This window comes from Phacochoerus africanus, chromosome 1, assembly GCF_016906955.1.
Source record: "Phacochoerus africanus isolate WHEZ1 chromosome 1, ROS_Pafr_v1, whole genome shotgun sequence".
NCBI classification, from domain to species: Eukaryota; Metazoa; Chordata; class Mammalia; order Artiodactyla; family Suidae; genus Phacochoerus; species Phacochoerus africanus.
Window position 1 is genome coordinate 120306282 of NC_062544.1, and position 17814 is coordinate 120324095.

Consider the following 17814-nt stretch of genomic DNA (forward strand, 5'->3'; position numbering starts at 1 on the left):
CCCCTTCTCTCTCTCTTCTCCTGGCACCCCTATAATACGGATGTTGGTGCATTTAACGTTGTCCCAGAGTTCTCTGAAACTCTCTTTATTTGTTTGCAATCTTTTTTCTCTTTTCTGTTCTGCATCCATAATTTCCACTAATCTGTCCTCCACCTCGCTTATTTGTTATCCTGCCTGCTGTATTCTGCTGTTAGCTGCTTCTGGTGAATTTTTTATTTCAGTTATTGTATTTTGCATCTCTTCTTGCTCAAGTTTTATATCTTTTATCTCTTTGGTCAGTGTGTCCTGTAAGTTATCCATCTTTGCCTCCAGTTTATTTCCAATGTCTTGCATCATCTTCAGCATCAACAATCTAAAGTCTTTTTCCTGGAGGCTGAGAATCTCCTCATCGCTTAGCTGATTCTGGGGATTTTTCTTTCTCCCTCATCTGAGTTATAGTTCTCTGTCTTTTCATTTTTATAGGTTTTTGGTGTGGTGCCCTTTTTACAGATATTAGAGTTGTAGCCTCTCTTCCTTCTGTTGTCTGCCCCCCTTGTGGCTGAAGTCAGTATGGGGGCTTGCTGTAGGCTTCCTGATGGGAGGGGCTGATGCCTGCCCACTGGTAGGTGGGGCTTAGTCTCTGGATGAGGTTAAAGGCAGCTGGGTGCATGAGGGGTGTTTAGGTAGCCTGTTTACTGAGGGGTGGGGCGTGATCCCACCTGGATTGTTGTTTACCCTGGGGCTTCTCAGGGCTGACTGACAGGTGGGACCAGATTTTCCCAAAATGACCACCTCCAGAGAAAGGCACGGCTGCTGAATATTCCCGAGAGCTTTGCTTTCAATGTCCTTCACTCACAACAAGTCACATTCACCCCTGTTTTCCCAGGAGGTCCTCCAAGAACTGCAGTCAGGTTTGACCCAGATTCCTATGGAGACTTTGCTTTGCCCTGGGACCCAGTGCACGTGAAAGTCTGTGTGCACCTTTTAAGAATGGGGTCTCCATTTCCCCCAGTCCTGTGGAGCTCCTGCACACAAGCTCCACAGACCTTCAATACCAGATGCTCCAGGGGCTCTTTCTCCCAGTGCCAGATCCCTGCACATGGGAGTTTGATGTGTGGCTCAGAACTCTCACTCCTGTAGGTGAGTCTCTGTGAACCAGTTACTTTCCAGTCTGTGGAGCTTCCCACCCAGGAGGGATGGTGTTGCTTATATCGCATAATCACCCCTCCTATCTCTTGATGTGGCCTCCTCTTTCTCTCCTGGAGTAGGATATCTTTTTGAAGGTTTCTGGTCCATTTGGGTGGAGATTGCTCAGCCTTTAGTTGTGAATTTTGTCATTTTTAGGAAAGAAGTTGAGCTCCAGACCTTCTATTCCGCCATCTTAATCCTGTACAGTAGTCTTAAAAAAAAAATCCATGTTGACTTTTAAAATGTAGAGCCAGGAGTTCCTGTCATGGCTCAGTGGAAACGAATCTGACTAGCATCCATGAGGACGTAGGTTCTATCCCTGGCCTCACTCAGTGGGTTAAGGATCTCACATTGCCGTGAGCTGTGGTGTAGGTTGCACATATGGCTTGGATGCCACATTGCTCTGAGTGTGGTGTAGGTCTGCGACTGCATCTCCAATTCAACCCCTATCCCAGGAACTTCCATACACTGCGGGTGCGGCCCTAAAAAGCAAAAAAAAAAAAAAAAAATCTGCTGGTGAAAAATACCTGAAATATATTAGCTCTGGGCTAATATTGGAAGTCTATATAAAACTGGGTTTGGTAAGAAGGTAGATATATTGCCAAGCTGTTTTGGTTTGAATCCTACAGGTCTGCAATACTCAACTGATAATCACTTTGTAAAGCAGCTGAAAGAACTGCAGGAGTCCGCTGCCATAGAAAAGATTCCCTTGATCCCGTCCACCCCCGAAGAGATGAGTGAAATGCTCCAGCTCTGCTCCTATGCCCGTATCAAGGTGCCCCAGCAGGTAATGTGTTTTTCTGCAGCCGTGTGGCTGTCCTCCACCAAAAGCCAGGTGGCCAGTACCAGCTTCCTTCATGCATTCCCTCCTCTTGCACTCATCTGCTTATTCATTTAGCAGGCATCTGTATCATGCCTGTGACATATGTGCTTAGGCATCATGGTGAATAAATAAGACTGAGAAGATTCCTGGGCAGATACAAGCCAGTGGGGGAGGCAGAAAATTAGCAAGAAAATTACAAGTTGTAATAAGTTTTATAGAGGAAATGAAGATAATGCAGTGATTGAAAACAGGGATGCAGGAGAAGCTTAAATAAGCCTCTTTGAGAAAGCATCCTGAGGCAAAAATGGAGAAAACATATGTAAGTTCAAGATGCTGGAAAGAGGCCAGAGTCCCTGGAGCCCAGAGGGTGAGGGAAAGATGGGTTGAGATGAGGTTGGAAGGGAGGAAGGGGCTCAGTTAGAGAGTCTCATTTTTTCAAAATCTCGGGACCTTTACACATTTAGGAATTACTGAGCACCCCAAGTGGCTCATTTCATTAGCCATCAGAATGTTGACATTCTCCCTTATTCTGTAGGCTCTGAATATTGGTATGCTTTTGAGAGAATGAAAGTGAAAAAGGCAAGTGCCATTAATATTATTATGAAAATAATTTGACCTTTTGGACTCTTAAGAACCACTCTGAACATGTAGTAGATCATGTAGTACTTTGTAGGTTATGGAAAGGAGCTTGGAGTTTTCCATAGTACAATGGAGAAACCGAAGGGTTGTAGGGGGTACAAACAGAGGCAGAGAGACCCATTAGGGTGCCATTGTGGCTTGGAGATGAGAATGGTGTAGACTGGAGTGGTGGCAGTGGAGACAAGAGCTCTGAGATGCTTTGGGAGGAAGAAGATAGGACTTCCTGGAGGATTGCAAGTGGAGGATACAGGAAGGCGAGGAGTCATAGGTGACATCTGGTACTTCAGTTGGATAAAGGAAGTGTTTTCTGAGTAGGGGAAGGAGAGGGCGGGGAGGTTTGGGGGATAAGCTATGAGCTCCATTTTTGGATGTGTGAAGTTCCAGTTCCCTGTGAGTCCATCAAGTGCCAATGTCAAGTAGACAGTTGAAAAGACATGTGGAGCTGAAGGAGTCTGGCCTGGAGCTGTGCAGTTGGAGCCCTCAGCCAATGATGATGTTAAAGGTGATGGGTCTAAGTGAGGTCAGGTAGGGAAAGCGTGGAAAACCAGGAGAGGAGAGCCCATGGCTGAGCCTTCACAACAGCAAATTATCTCACTCTGTTGAAGAACTGGACCCTGCCTCAGGGTGGGGTGTGTCTTCCTAGGAGTTAAGAACTTGACTCATTAATAGGTGTGGCCCATCTCTGAGGATGCACCAGAATCAGATTTCCTGGTATGGAAGTTCCTGTTGTGGCTCAGAGGTAACAAACCTGACTAGTATACATGAGGATGTGGGTTCGATCCTTGGCCTCTCTCAGGGGGTTAAGGATCTGGCATTGCTGTGGCTGTGGTGTAGGCTGGCCATTGCAGCTCCAATTTGACACATAGCCTGGGAACTTCCATATGCCTTGGATGCAGCCCTAAAAAGACCAAAAAAAAAAAAAAAAAAGATTCTGTGATATATTCTATCCATGAAATCCCCTTTTTAGTCATGATGTTGCCCTGATCCCCTCTCAGTACTGATCTCTTTCCAGAATAGAGTGGCCAAACAGGGTTTAGAAAATTCTATGTTTTGAGTTGTCAGGGATGTGAAAACACTGGGAGAAGATAAATACAGGTCCTAAAGTTTTCCCTCCTAGAAGGGAAGGAAACCCAAGCACTCGGCCCACATAGTCACATTGCACTCTGATTATCTACTTGCTTATGTCTTTCATTCTAAATCTGTAAGTGCAAGGACTTTGTCTTTGGCTGTTCTGTCCCCAGCCTTTAGCACAGTGCTTGCATAAAGTAGGTCCTAGGTATAGATTGAATGGATCAGTGGATGGAAGGGTGCCTGGATAATGCAGGGGTGGAGAATGGATGTGTAATAGATGCAGAGTAAATGGATTATGAATTGAGGCACATGCATGCACAGATGATTTAGGAATACCGAATAGATGGATGCCTAAATGCTTAGATAGATGGGAGGATGTCTGGAGACTATATGGATGGAGGTGGATGGATTGGTGGATGCAGGATAGTTGGATACATGGTAGACACATGCATATAATTCAGAGATCCATGACGAGTGGGTGATGGATAGATGGATGTCTGCATGAAGCCAGGATGGAGGATAGATGGGTAGATGCAGGATAAGTAGACACATGGATAGACCTGGGCCTGCCTGAGTCAGATGCAGGATGGAAGATGGATGGATGCAAGATGAAGAGATGCATGGGTGAAGGATAGATAGTAGAACAAAGAAAATATCTGATGCCGAGCAGAGACTGTTGGACCGTTTGTTGTTGGTCTCACCTCTAGGCTTCCAATTCCAGAATAGTCAGCTTCTGTCATGCTCCAGAGCATGGGTTTAGTCCAGAGCAGTTATGGCTGCATCCTCCCACTTCAATGCACTGAGAGTGTATTTGAAGAGTTCAGACTATTCTAAGGGAGATGAAAGGAGTGATGGCTGCTAATGTGACCCCTGGACCCTACTTCAAGAACCCTGAGGCAGGGGGAAGAGGCAGATCCAGGAGACCTGGCTATCCCCCTGTTCTGCAGCCTCACAGCCCGCAGCAGGGAGGGCCAGAACGGTGTCAAACAGTACGCACAGGACATTGGAAGCCTTCCTAGAATTTCCCCAATAGATGGTTTATTTCTTCATTGTTTAAGAGGCCCATCATCTCCAATGGTTTAATTTTTTTAAAAATAGACCTTGTTTTTCATTGGATATTATGGAATAATTACTTGGTATTATTTCTATGCTGGTTGTGTCTCAGACTAAGCAGAGAATTTCTCAGAGGTTAAGTGGCTTTCAGGCCATTTTAGGTGTATTTTACATGCTGCGGGGGCCTTTGGCTTCACAGTATTACCAAAGTTGCCTCCTAATGAGACAGAAAAGCCTCTTATGAACCTAACTCCCAATTACACTGCATAGTACATCCTGTGAATTTGGCATTTGACAATGCCGCAAAATTGCTGGACTTGGTTTCCTTCATTGTCCCAGACCCGTGTGAAGCAGGAGGATGTGAATCTTCCCCTGCCTTCTGACTTTGGGTCATTTATCCTTAGATCCTGCAAGGCCTGGTCGATGTCCGCATCCCTCATAACAACTTCTACCGAAAGCGTAAGTATCCCTGCATTAAGCTTTGAACTTATGACAAATGAAGCTTTATGGGTGGCTGGCTTTTATTTCTTACATTTCTGAGAGGAAAAGCTGTGGCTTAGAAAGAGAGAAAGGAAGTTCCTGTCATGGCTCAGTGGTTAACGAATCCGACTAGGAACCATGAGGTTTCAGGTTCGATCCCTGGCCTTGCTCAGTGGGTTAAGGATCCGGCGTTGCCATGAGCTGTGGTGTAGGTGGCAGATGTGGCTCAAGTCCCGCATTGCTGTGGCTCTGGTGTAGGCCAGTGGCTACAGCTCCGATTCGACCCCTAGCCTGGGAACCTCCATATGCTGCGAGTGCAGCCCCGGAAGTAGCAAAAAGACAAAAAGACAAAAAAAAAAGAAAGAAAGAGAGAAAGACTGCCTATGCTCGATGGTGTCCACAGCCCAGCCCAGCATGCACTCATTTTGTTTTCCTTCCCTGAAAAGTGTTTTTGGAAATGGTCAGTGAGAAGTCAAGATACTGTCTCCATCAGAATATGGACAAGATCAAGGTCCCAACGCAGATCATCTGGGGGAAAGAAGATCAGGTATGTAGTGTGTCCCTGGAGCCGTCAGTGCCAGTTACACTGACCTGTGAGCAAAAGCTACTGGTCACTTATAAAGGGAGCCTGGCTGGTTTCTGATATCAGGGAGAGGTGGAACACCTGAGCCAGGTGCCAGTGTCATGGGGAGCATCATTCTCTGAGTTGAGAGCAGTAACATTGACCTCTTAAAATGCAAAACAATTTAAAATTGTTTTTGGAGTTCCCATTGTGTTTCAGTGGTAATGAACCCGACTAGCATCCATGAGGATGTGGGTTCAGTCCCTGGCCTCACTCAGTGGGTTAAGGATCTGGCATTGCCTTGAGCTGTGGTGTAGGTCACAGACATGACTCGGATCCTGTGTTGCTGTAGCTGTGGTGTAGAGGCTGATTTGACCCCTAGCCTGGAAACTTCTATATGCTGCAAGTGTGTCCCTAAAAAGAAAAAAAAATCATTTTTTGCAAATTATTTTCTCAAAGACATATAGTCACATGGTGCAAAAATTTTCAAAGAGTACAAAAAAATTTATAATGAAATCTTGGTCTGTTTTACATCCCAGATCCCAAGTCCCATTTTCTTGAGGGAACACTTATAGTCCTATATGTATTTCTTAAATTTTCTAAAGCAGGACTTGGCAAATGTTTTCTGTAAAGGGCTAGGTAGTATCTATTTGTGACTTTGCAAGCAGTAAGTTCTCTGTCGCATCTACTCAACTGGATTGTGGCATTGTGGCAGTGCAAAAGCAGCTGTAGGTAATGTGCAAAAAAATGGCAAGCAGAGCTATGGGAACCTTTATTCACAAAGCAGGTGGTGAGCCACTATCTGCCTACTTCCTCTTCTAAGCATATACCAATATGCATAAATAAGCTTATAGGTTTCTCAAACATGCTATATACATATATAAGTTTTTTATACATGCCATATTTACTGTTTTGCACCTTCATATATGTAAGAAATATATATCTTGGAAATCATTTTCTCTCAGTCCATACAGATCAACTTATTCTATTTTTTTTTGCCTTTTTTTTTTTTGCTTTTTCTTGGGCCGCTCCCATGGCATATGGAGGTTCCCAGGCTAGGGGTCGAGTCGGAGCTGTAGCCGCCGGCCTACGCCAGACCCACAGCAACGAGGGATCCGAGCCGCGTCTGCGACCTACACCACAGCTCACGGCAACGCCGGACCCTTAACCCACTGAGCAAGGGCAGGGACCGAACCTGCAACCTCATGGTTCCTAGTCGGATTCGTTAACCACTGCGCCACGACGGGAACTCCCAACTTATTCTATTTTTAAAGGTACTGTAAAATAATCTCAAATGTACGGAATTGTAAACATAGTACAGGAGTTCCCTTCGTGGCTCAGTGGTTAACAAACCTGACTAGGATCCATGAGGATGCAGGTTTGATCCCTGGCCTCACTCAGTGGGTTAAGGATCTGGTGTTGCCGTGAGCTGTGGTGTAGGTAACAGACATGGCTCGAATCCCACACTGCTATGGCTGTGGTATAGGCCAGCAGCTGTACCTCCGATTCCACCCCTAGCCTGGGAACCTCCACATGCCATGGGTGTGGCCCTAAAAAGCAAAAAAAAAAAAAAAGAAAAAGAAAAAGAAAAAATTAAAAAAAAATGGAAATAGTACAGAGTACTCCTATATCTGCTATACCTGATTTAATCAATTTAACTGCTTTACTGTAATATAATTTCCATGCTATAAAATTCATCTAGTGTGCACCTCACCACAACCCAGTTACAGAATGCTTCAGTCACTCCCCAAAATTCCCTCTTGCTCATGTTAATCTCCATTTGTCCTTCAGCCCCATGCAACCACTGATCTGTTTTCTATGTCTACACTAGGATAGAATATATAGTATATATATAGTATAGTATATCATATAGTTTCCTAGAAATTTTCATAAAATGGTATCATATAACATATAGACTTTTGCATCTGGCTACCTCACTCAGGCATAGTGTTTTTGTGGTTTATCCATGTTGATGCATATACCAACTATTCTTTTTATTGACATGGAGTGTCATCCCTGGTATTTTTGTACCACATCTTATTTCTTACCAATTTTTTAACATTTGCCACGTTGGCTTTTATCCTTCTCATCTAGATAGATCTAGAAATATGTACTTTTAGACAGGTGGCTTACATTATGTCCTTTAACCCCCAGTACTTCAAGATGTGCAGGTTCTTAACCTGCTGAGCTACAACGGGAATTCCTAGACAATGTTCCTAAATTTGAGTTTGTCTGCTGTTGCCTTGTAATTACATTCAGGTTCTGTATCCCTGGCCAGAGTATCTTGTGGGTGAGATGACATCACATCCTCAGAAGGGCAGTGTCTTCCTGCCTCTCAGTGATGTGAATTTTAATTGCCTGGTCACAACATCTAGTTTTGTCTCACAGACTAATGATTTTTCCCTTGCAACTGATCAGCAGTCTTTAGGGGAGACACTTTGAGACTGTGCACATGTCCTGTTCCTCACCCCCCGGATTTACCATTCATGATGGAGTCTTGCCCAGGACAAAACTTTTTGAGAGCTGAAGAATATTCCATTATATGGCTGTGCCACACTGCATTTAACTAGTGCTCTGCTGATGTCACTTGGGTCGTTCTCAATTTTTTGCCGTTAAGCAACACCTCAGTGAACATCATTATACATGTGTGTTTGTGGAGTGTGAGAACATAGCTGAAGCATCATTTTTTTACATGGGGAATTGCTGGGTCAAAGGCTATATGTCTTTTTAATTTAGATAGGCTTGGTCAGATGACCCTGTATTAGTCTGCTAAGGCTGCTATAACAAAGTAGCACAAATTGTGTGACTTAAACAACAGGAATTGATAATTTTGCAGTTTTGGAGGCTGGAGTCCAAGATCAAGGTCACAGCAGGTTGGTTCCTTCTGGGAGCTGTGAAGGGGAGTCTGCTCCCTGCCTCTCCCCTCACCTCTGGTGGTTTGCTGGCAGTCTTTGGTGTTCCTTGGCTGATAGACGCATCACCCCATGGCATTCTCCCGATGTCTATGTGTCTCTGTGTTTAAGTTTCCCTTTTTTTAAGACGTCAGTCATACTAGATTCAGGGTCTGCCCTGCTCTAGTATGGCCTCATCTTAACTAATTACATTTATAATGACCCTGTTTTCAAGTAAAGTCACATTTGGGAACATTGGGGGGTTAAGACTTCAACATATAGATTTGGGAGGGAGGGCACAATTGACTTAAAATAAACCTCCCAAATATACACTGATTTATATCCCAGAAGCTCCCTTTTCATTTGCGATCGTTCTTTAGAAATCATCTTACTGAAAGTTTTTGGAATGTTTAAACTAAGAGAAGACAGTGAGAAATAGAGCCTTTATAAGTCCCATGGGCAGATGGAATTACAGTGTCTATTAAAGAGTATCTGGTAGTCTTATACTCCTGATTATTGTGAGAAAAGAAATTAGAGCCAAGCTGTCCCTGTTGAGACGGTTCCCCTCCGAACCCCAGGGTAAAAGCCACCATTGTGATCCCTGGGCAGGCTGCGTGGTGAAAGCACAGGCAGGAAGTCAGGCTGCAGCCACGAGGCTCACAACTGGGTGGGGTGGTGCAGGAGACTGGGCTGCGGAGGAGAAGCCCTCACACAGGGCAGGGAGGGGCAGTGGCGTCAGTGTGCCGCCCTCTCAGACCAGCCAGGTTCGGCCCAGGGTGCAGAGCGCAGGAATGAGGGCATCAAGAGTGGGGAGGGCTCACGTGCTCCCTTCTGCAGTAGCCAAGAGACTGAAAGAGGCTTTGTGTACGCCTGAGCCTGGAGAGGTGGAACCCAGGCTGGGCCACCCAGCAGGGAGTCATTCAGTCAGAAATCAGAGCCAGAACAATGAAGACCTTTCTTCATTCTGAAAATCCCAAAGGTGATGGCAGCCTCTCAGGGCCCAAGAGGGAGAGGCAAGAGCTCAGTGCACCCCCTCCCCCACTCCTGCTAAGCTCCCCTCCAACTCTTCCTATTTGCTCTTTCGTAGCTCAGGGTGCTCTGCATTCCACTTACCCCACATCTGAGTGGGTGGCAAATCTTGGTTTTAATGATCTTGATTAATGAGACTAAAGCTCAAAAACAGGTGCTTGAGTTTGTTGGGGTTTTGCTCTTAAGGGTGGAGAACAGGGGCCTCTTGTCTGGGATGAATTGAAGGTGAAAGCGATAAAGAGAAGAATGAATATAAATGTGACACCAAAGGACGGTATGGGGGGAGTTCCTGTTGTGGCACAGGAAAAACAAATCCGACTAGTATCCATGAGGATGCAGGTTTGAACCCTGGCCTCACTCAGTGGGTCAGGGATCCAGCGTTGCCATGAGCTGTGGTGTAGGTCACAGATGTGGCTTGGATCTCAAGTTGCTGTGGCTGTGGTGTAGACTGGCAGCTATAGCTCTGATTTGCCCCCTAGCCTGGGAACTTCCCTATGCTGCCATTGCGGCCCTAAAAAGACGACAAAAAAGAAAGAAAGAAAGAAAGAAAGAGTGGTGGGGAGAAAGTCTGTTGGAATGGCATATTGTATTAGGAAGGTAACCCAGATGAAGGTGAAATTGAGTTTTTAAAAAAGGGTGGGTTCTGGAAAAGTGGAAAAGCACTCCCTGTTATTCACAAACTTCAGTGCCTGAGGTCACATTGCTTGGGGACCCCCTTTAACATATACTCCCCCAGCCCATGATAATTAGCGTTCCTGTCTTGCATCTCTCCTGTGTGGCTTTCCCTAGTCCAGCTGCAGGGTACATTCTCTTGGCCCAGCCTGATCACTTCACTGCCCTGAACACAGCCCCACACCGCCTCCCCTTCCCCACCTAAGCCCCTCCCCACTCACACAGCCTCGAGCTAGAGCTACTCGCTGTCCCCTGCATTTGCTGTGACCTCCACCCTTGTGCTCCTCCCTCTTTCATGAATCCCTCTTCCCTGTGGTTTCTCAGCCCCCAGGGTCCTCCCCTGTCAGATTCCTTGCCACATGGCCCTGCACCTGTCTGCTTTCCAGGCTGGCTTCCCCACCAGACCAGAACTTCCTCCAGGCAGGGACTGTGTTTCCACCTCAGTAAAAGCAGCAACAGACAACTCCTGGTGCCAAGTGCAGAATAAACATGGGACTTGTGGTCAGTTCTGTTGAAGAGCCATAGGCCCCAACACTGAAGTGCTTGGTCTTACAAATTAATCCTGGGAGTTCATGTCATGGCTCAGTGGTAATGAACCCCACTAGTATCCAAGAGGACATGGGTTCAATCCCTGGACTTGCTCAATGGGTTAAGGATCCAGTGTTGCCGTGAGCTGTGATGTAGGTCGCAGATGCTGGCTGGGATTTGACCCCTAGCCTGGGAACTTCCATATGCCCCAGGTGGGGACCCCCACCTCTGCACACACAAAATCAGCACTGCCAGGCCTGGATAGGAGGTCTGGCCATGGAGCTTGCACAGGTGTCTGACTCTTTTGCATCTGCTTCCCTTTCTTGTCCTACAGATACTCGATGTATCTGGGGCAGACATGTTGGCCAAGTCAATCACCAACTGCCATGTGGACCTCCTGGAAAACTGTGGGCACTCAGTGGTGATGGAGAGACCCAGGAAGACAGCCAAGCTCGTGATCGACTTCTTAACTTCCATCAACATAGACAATAACAAGAAGCTGGACTGAGGCCTCAATGGCAGCCTGCATTCCACACCTGGCATCCACTCCCATCTCCAAAATCTGACACGGCCACTATGTCTCAGGGATCCTGCCCCAAATGTGGTGGGAGCGCCGGTGTCCCTGAGGAAGCCAGCCCCCCAGCCCCAGTCTCTACGGATCCACAGAGCTTCAAGGGCCACCAGGAAACCGCCAATATGTTTTTTGCAAAATGCAAATTCATGTGGAACAAAGTAAGAAAACCATCCATGAAATCTCCCCAGAAGTTTTCAAGTTCATGTCACAAAGCACTCACCTTGGACCATGACCACCAAGGACATTTTCTTTAAGATGTTCTCACAAACTGAGGTATTTCTTTTACTTTTAGACATTCTCCCCTGCATGGTCAGTGGCTGTTTTAGGAGCATCAGTCCCCATTCACCAAGCCCCTCTTTTTTATGTCTAATATAAGTTTTATGTAGAGTCTCATATTGTGAATACAGCCCATCAGCTGCAAGACCAGGGAGGAGTGTGGCAGGCTGTAGAAAATGCATACACGTGTCCCACCTCACCCAGCCCTTGGAGCATCAAAGAGCACAGACGGGGATTTGATTGGCACCCTCGTGTCTGGCATGTCATGGGCAAACCTGAAACAGCTACAGTACAAATTGCACCTGACAGGGTAGGTTTTCTGGGAATAATTTATTATTTTAAAAAATAGGACTAATAGAGCAACAATGATCTAGACATCTATCTAAATAATCAGATTTGGGTTCTGCTCACAAGCACCTCTTTTCTATTTTGCTATGCTAGTTAAAACCCTTGGATGTGAAGTACTAGCCGTTAATGAATTCCGTGAATTCTGTGAACAATAATGTGATTGAAAATAAGTCTAAATAGCTCTAAAAGTGACAACAATGACATGAAACAAATTTAATAAATCTAGATCAGCAACATGCAAGTGGTGTCTCTTTCTAAGATCTTTCTGTTAACTTTAAAATGTGTTTTTTAAAATAAGGCTTGTTCTACAGGCATTGGAAGAACAATGTTTGCATAAGTTTGCATAAGTTATTAGTTTTATTTTTGGAAACCATGTTTGCAGTTTTTATTCAATTGAGGTTATATAGGAACCCAAACTCCCCAGAAGATTCATTCTTTCAAACCTTTTTACAGAGTCTTCTGCCACATGGTTCTGAAAATAAATTGAGATGAAGTTTGTGATTTAAATTAAAATTCAGGACTTGGTCTCAGTATTTTAATTTATCAAGGAAAAGAAGAATATAGATCTTAAGATATGAAAATATGATATTAAACTTGGAGGATGCAGCTAAAGCAGTGCTCAAAGGGAGATTTATAGGCCAAAACACATATTTTAGAAAAGAAAGAAATATCCTGGTGGTGCTGTGGGTTAAGACTCCGGCATCATCACTGCCGTGGCTCAGGTTGCAGCTGTGGCGCAGGTTGAATCCCTGCCCCAAGGGCTTTATATGCTGCAGGTACAGCCAAAAAAATAAGGACTAAGTAATTTAAGCTTCTCTCTTAAGCTAGGGATTCGTTTCCCCTGAGCCACAACAGGAGCTCCAAAAGAGTTATTTTTAACACACCTGCAAAGTGGGTTTTCAAAGTTCTCTCTTGGTCTTGCAATTCCAGTCCCACCCTGCTAGGAAGACTCTCTGAAAGCAGAAAAGCACAGCTCCCCCTAGTGCCCACTTCCTGCCTTTGTGGTTGTGAAGAGCCTGCAGGTTACTGCCCTGCTGGGCCCTGTGGAGCATGCCTTTAATGAGGGCTTAGAAAGAAGAAAGGGGTCATTCATCCCAGCCCTCCTTCAAAGGCTGCGAAGCTTCTGAAATAACAATGGAAAGCCCCGGGAGTCACTGCCTGGAGCAGTTCCTCAGAGCTGCTGAGGATGGGCCCTCCAGGCAGATGTTGAAGAGGCTGAGGGACTGGCAATGTTTAGAACTCAATCTCAGTTAGTCTGGGCTGCTTGTTCTGGGCAGAAGTGACAGCAGGAGTGACTGATGCAAAATGTGCCTCCTTTGGATGGTGCTACCTGTGTCAGTCTCTTCTATTTGAAGATACCCCCATCTCAGGGAACCTTACTTGATGCTTTGTGCAAAGGAGATCAGATCTCCAGCAAGCACTGGGAGAGGATCATGTAAAGTACACGACTGAGTTGGATAAATGTGCCAGGTGCTGTTCTAAGTGTTTTCCGTGTATCACCTTATCCAGCTTGCACTCAGTCCTGAGAGGGAGATAGGACACTGTACCCATTTTACCACCAAGGAGACCGAGGCTCAGAGAGGTGAAATGTCTCACCCAAGGTCACACATATAACAAGTAGGGGAAAGACTCTCCGTTTATGATTGAAGGTGAGTTGCAAAAACAGTGCTTTCACCCATTCAGGCAGGAGCTCTCTTGTTCAACTTCCAGCAGAGCCTAGGGCCTGTAGGCTCACCTGGACCAGGCTGGTGTGTGACAGCATCAACCACAGATCACTGAGGCCACACCTTGGGCTTCAGCTGAGGAAGGTGACCCAGATCTTCATTCAGCCAATACTTTTAGGACCTCTCATTGCCTAGCCTCCTTCGAGGATTCCCCCTGGATTCCGGCATCATCCAGCTAAGGGCACGTTGAGGTGTCTGCCTTCCATGTAGCCTCTTTACTAACAAGAGCTGGTGTCACTCTGTCCCTGGAAGGGCTCATTCACCTCGTTGATACCCTCCTCCCTCCCAAAATTGTAATCGATATTGTTTATCCAAAGTGGATTTGGGTGTGGTGGGGGGGATGCGGAGGAATTGAGAAGAGCCTGTTTCTTGTCTCTTAGGCCTTCCCTGAGTTCCAAAGAGCAGATCGAACAAACTAATTAGGGAATGCAGAAACAAAGGAAAAGCCGTCAAGAAACAATAGTTCTGCAATAAAACAGAGTCCTAGTTCCTTCTCAAGGAATATAAATAACAATCTGACCCATATCTGAGTTGTTCTATGGAAGTAAGACCCCCCCACTCAGGTGGAGGATGACTATACACTGAGCACAAGCACTAGACCCCAGATTGGTTGGAACCAGAAGGTTGACTAAGATTCCTGAAACATCACCCTGTTACTTCACCACCAAACAAATGGAAGAAAGTTATGCATGCTGAAGCCCTCACCCGAGATGGTGCATTTAAAAACCATTCCCTTCAGGCCTTTGGAGAGTTTGGGTCTTTTGGACACGCACAACTGGTTCTTCTTGCTTGGTCCTGCAATAAACCTTTCTCTACTCTTATCTTTTTTTTCTTTTTGGCCACACCCAGGGCAGGTATAAGTTCCCAGGCCAAGGCCAGGGATTGAACCCAAGCCACAGCAGTGACACTCGATCCTTGGCCTGCTCTGCCACCAAGAAACCCCGAAAGTAACATCTTTTTTTTTTTTCTTTCTCTACTCCAGATTCCAGTGTTTCAGTTTGTGTGGCTTACTGTGCATCAGGTGCATGAACTTGGGTTAGACAACAGTATTAGACCAAGAAGTCTTTACTAAAAGTGACAATTCATCCAGTCTGTTTCAGAAATGTTTGCTGAAATACTCTTTGGCAGGTTTGGGAGCATTGGAGAAAAAAATCTCTAGGTCTTTCTCTGTCTCACTTCCCCCACCTCTTGCCTCATCTCTGTTTCATCACTTTGTCTCCTATTGCTGTCAGAATTCGGCCTCCATCTGCCAGTGCAGAATTGAAACACAGAGGCAGAGTTTTGAGTAAAGGAGAAAAAAAATAGCTTTATTGCTTTGCCAGGCAAGGGGGGGGGGCCACAGCAGGCTAATGCCTTCAAGAATATGCCCCCCATTAGAAAGAATTGTGAGGAGTTTTATAGTAAAAAGGAGAAAAATGGGTTTTCAGATAGGAATCAGGATTGGGACAAACATGCATTCTTCTTTCTTTGGGGGAATCTTAGTCATCAAAGCTGGAGAGAGATCTGGCATGATCATGATAGTGGTCTTCTGGGTTATTGCCTAGAATAACTGTACTTGTAAAAAGGGCATATTGATCACAGATTAGAACAAAATAGGAAAGTTCCTGAAAAACCTCAAGTACTAATAATCTTTAACCCACGGGCAATTGTGCTCAGGCTGCCTAATCTTTAGTTTATGGGTGATTGTGTTTAGGGTGCAATGAAGTCAGGGAGAAGGACAAGGAAGGACTCTAGGCTGTTCAGTTTTAAAGTATTCATTTCTAAAGAAGCATAAGGAATAGAACTTTTAAGTGTATAAGATGCCTACATCATTATGTGTATCCCTTGAGAGGGAACCAGGATCCTGCCCAAATGCTGTACTATTTTTTCTTGACTGTTCCTCCCTGGTCTTTGCATCCCCTTCCTTCCCTGATCAGCAACTGTCTGAACCTGACCCTAGGAACTCAGGGAAGGTCATGGTGGCTGAATGAGGCTGATTTCTTAAGAAAGACAAATGAGGGGCACATAAAGGCTTTTGTTCCCAGGAGCCCCACAGGGCTATGTTCAGTTTCAATATCTGTCTGTCTCCATCACCATATGCACAGGCACACACAGCAACACTCCCCTAACAGATGGAAGCCTGACTCTTCTGATCCTTCATTTTTCAAATCTTCCTACAAAACTCTTTTAACCATATGGACTGGGCTTTTCCATCAGCCACTTCTCATCCCTCCCAAATTGGTTGATGTTTGCAGAACCCCTCCATTCCCTAAAAGGAAGCAAAAAAGCAGTGGGAGTGGTCACAGGTGGGACAGTGGCAATGTCCTCAAATTACCTGCCATGGTCAGGGCCAGAGGGCAGCAGTTCGGAGGCTGCTGTCCTGGTAACCCCAGCTACCCTGAGGCCAAGTGTTGTTGCATTCTGAGCTGGAAATCGCCAGGATATGGGCCTGGGGTTGCCAGTGTTTGTGACTGGGATGAAGGTCTCGTGGGACCATAAGCCTAGCCAGGGGGAGAGGGAGAGAACGGACATTCTTCAAGCAACAGGACAGTCCCTGTCTCTCAGGTCCTGGAGGAATCATTCTTTCCTTGGTTTCTGCATCTTTGGCCTCTAAACCCTCAAGGGGTTAAATGACTAGGAACCTCAGGGCACACCTAGAAGGCTGCCAAGCTCCAGCAGGGAATGAGAGGAGAAGAAAGGATTCTTAGGGAAAGAAAGTGGCACTAAGTTAACAATAAAAAATGATCCAAAGTCAGTGCTGGCTGGGACTGGGTAACTGTCACTGAAGAGCAACTATGAGTGTGACTGTAGGTCTACAATCCATTATCACGTCTTTTAAAGCCAGATGTGCTATTGAATTCAGAAATTTTCACCCCATCAAAAAATGGGCAGAAGATCTAAACAGACAGTTTTCCAAAGAAGACATACAGATGGACAAAAAACACATGAAAAGATGTTCAACATCACTCATTATTAGAGAAATGCAAATCAAAACCACTCTGAGGTACCACCTTAAACCAGCCAGAATGGCCATCATCAAAAAGTCTACAAACAATAAGTGCTAGAGAGGGTGTGGAGAAAAAGGAACCCTAGCACACTGTTGCTGGGATTGTAAATTGGTGCAACCACTGTGGAAAACAGGATGGAGATTCCTCAGAAAACTAAAAATAGAACTACCATTTGATCCAGCAATCCCACTCCTGGGCATCGATCCACAGAAAACCACGACTCGCAAAGACACATGTACTCCGATGTTCATTGCAGCACTATTTACAATAGCCAAGACATGGAAACAACCTAATGTCCATGGACAGAGGAGTGGATCAAGAAGTTGTGGTACATATACACAATGGAATATTACTCAGCCATTAAAAATAATGAAATACTGGCATTCTTAGCAACATGGATGGACCTAGAAATTATCATGCTAAGTGAAGTCAGCCATACCATGAGACACCAACATCAAATGCTTTCACTGGCATGTGGAATCTGAAAAAAGGACAGACTGAACTTCTTTGCAGAACAGATGCTGACTCACAGACATTGAAAAACTTATGGTCTCGGAGGAGACAGTTTGGGGGGTGGGGGGATGTGCTTGGGTTATGGGATGGAAATCCTGTGAAATCAGATTGTTATGATCATTATACAACTACAGATGTGATAAATTCATTTGAGTAATAAAAAAAGTAAAAAAATAAAGTTAATCTTTGAATATAGATTAAAAAAAAAAGAAATTTTCAGATTTTTTTTTTTTTGGCCACACCCAGAGCATATGGAAGTTCCTGGGCCATGGATTGAATCTAAACTGCAGACTCGACTTGCGCCGCAGCTGTGGCAACACCTGATCCTCAACCCACTGCAGCAGGCCAGGGTTCAAACCCCCACTGCAGAGAAAATGCCAAATTCTTAATCTGTGGTGCTAGAGCAAGAACTCCAGAAATTCTCAGATTTTAGAGGGCTGTTATGGTATGTATACCATAGGTTGTATAACCCCCCAC

General features: G+C 45.3%; 1 protein-coding gene across 5 annotated transcripts in view; it reads left to right on the plus strand.

Moving 5' to 3' along the window:
• The window catches only part of ABHD6 (abhydrolase domain containing 6, acylglycerol lipase), a 45782-nt gene extending 33433 nt beyond the window's left edge, over positions 1-12349 (plus strand). For all 5 annotated transcript variants that reach the window (XM_047777926.1, XM_047777936.1, XM_047777917.1 and 2 more), the window contains 4 exons: positions 1797-1954; positions 5158-5212; positions 5680-5780; positions 11250-12349. In XM_047777926.1, coding sequence (XP_047633882.1) covers positions 1797-1954; positions 5158-5212; positions 5680-5780; positions 11250-11423 — 488 coding nt within the window. In that variant the 3' untranslated portion in view covers positions 11424-12349. The remainder of the gene's footprint in view (positions 1-1796; positions 1955-5157; positions 5213-5679; positions 5781-11249) is intronic.
• The last annotated feature ends 5465 nt before the right edge of the window (positions 12350-17814 follow it).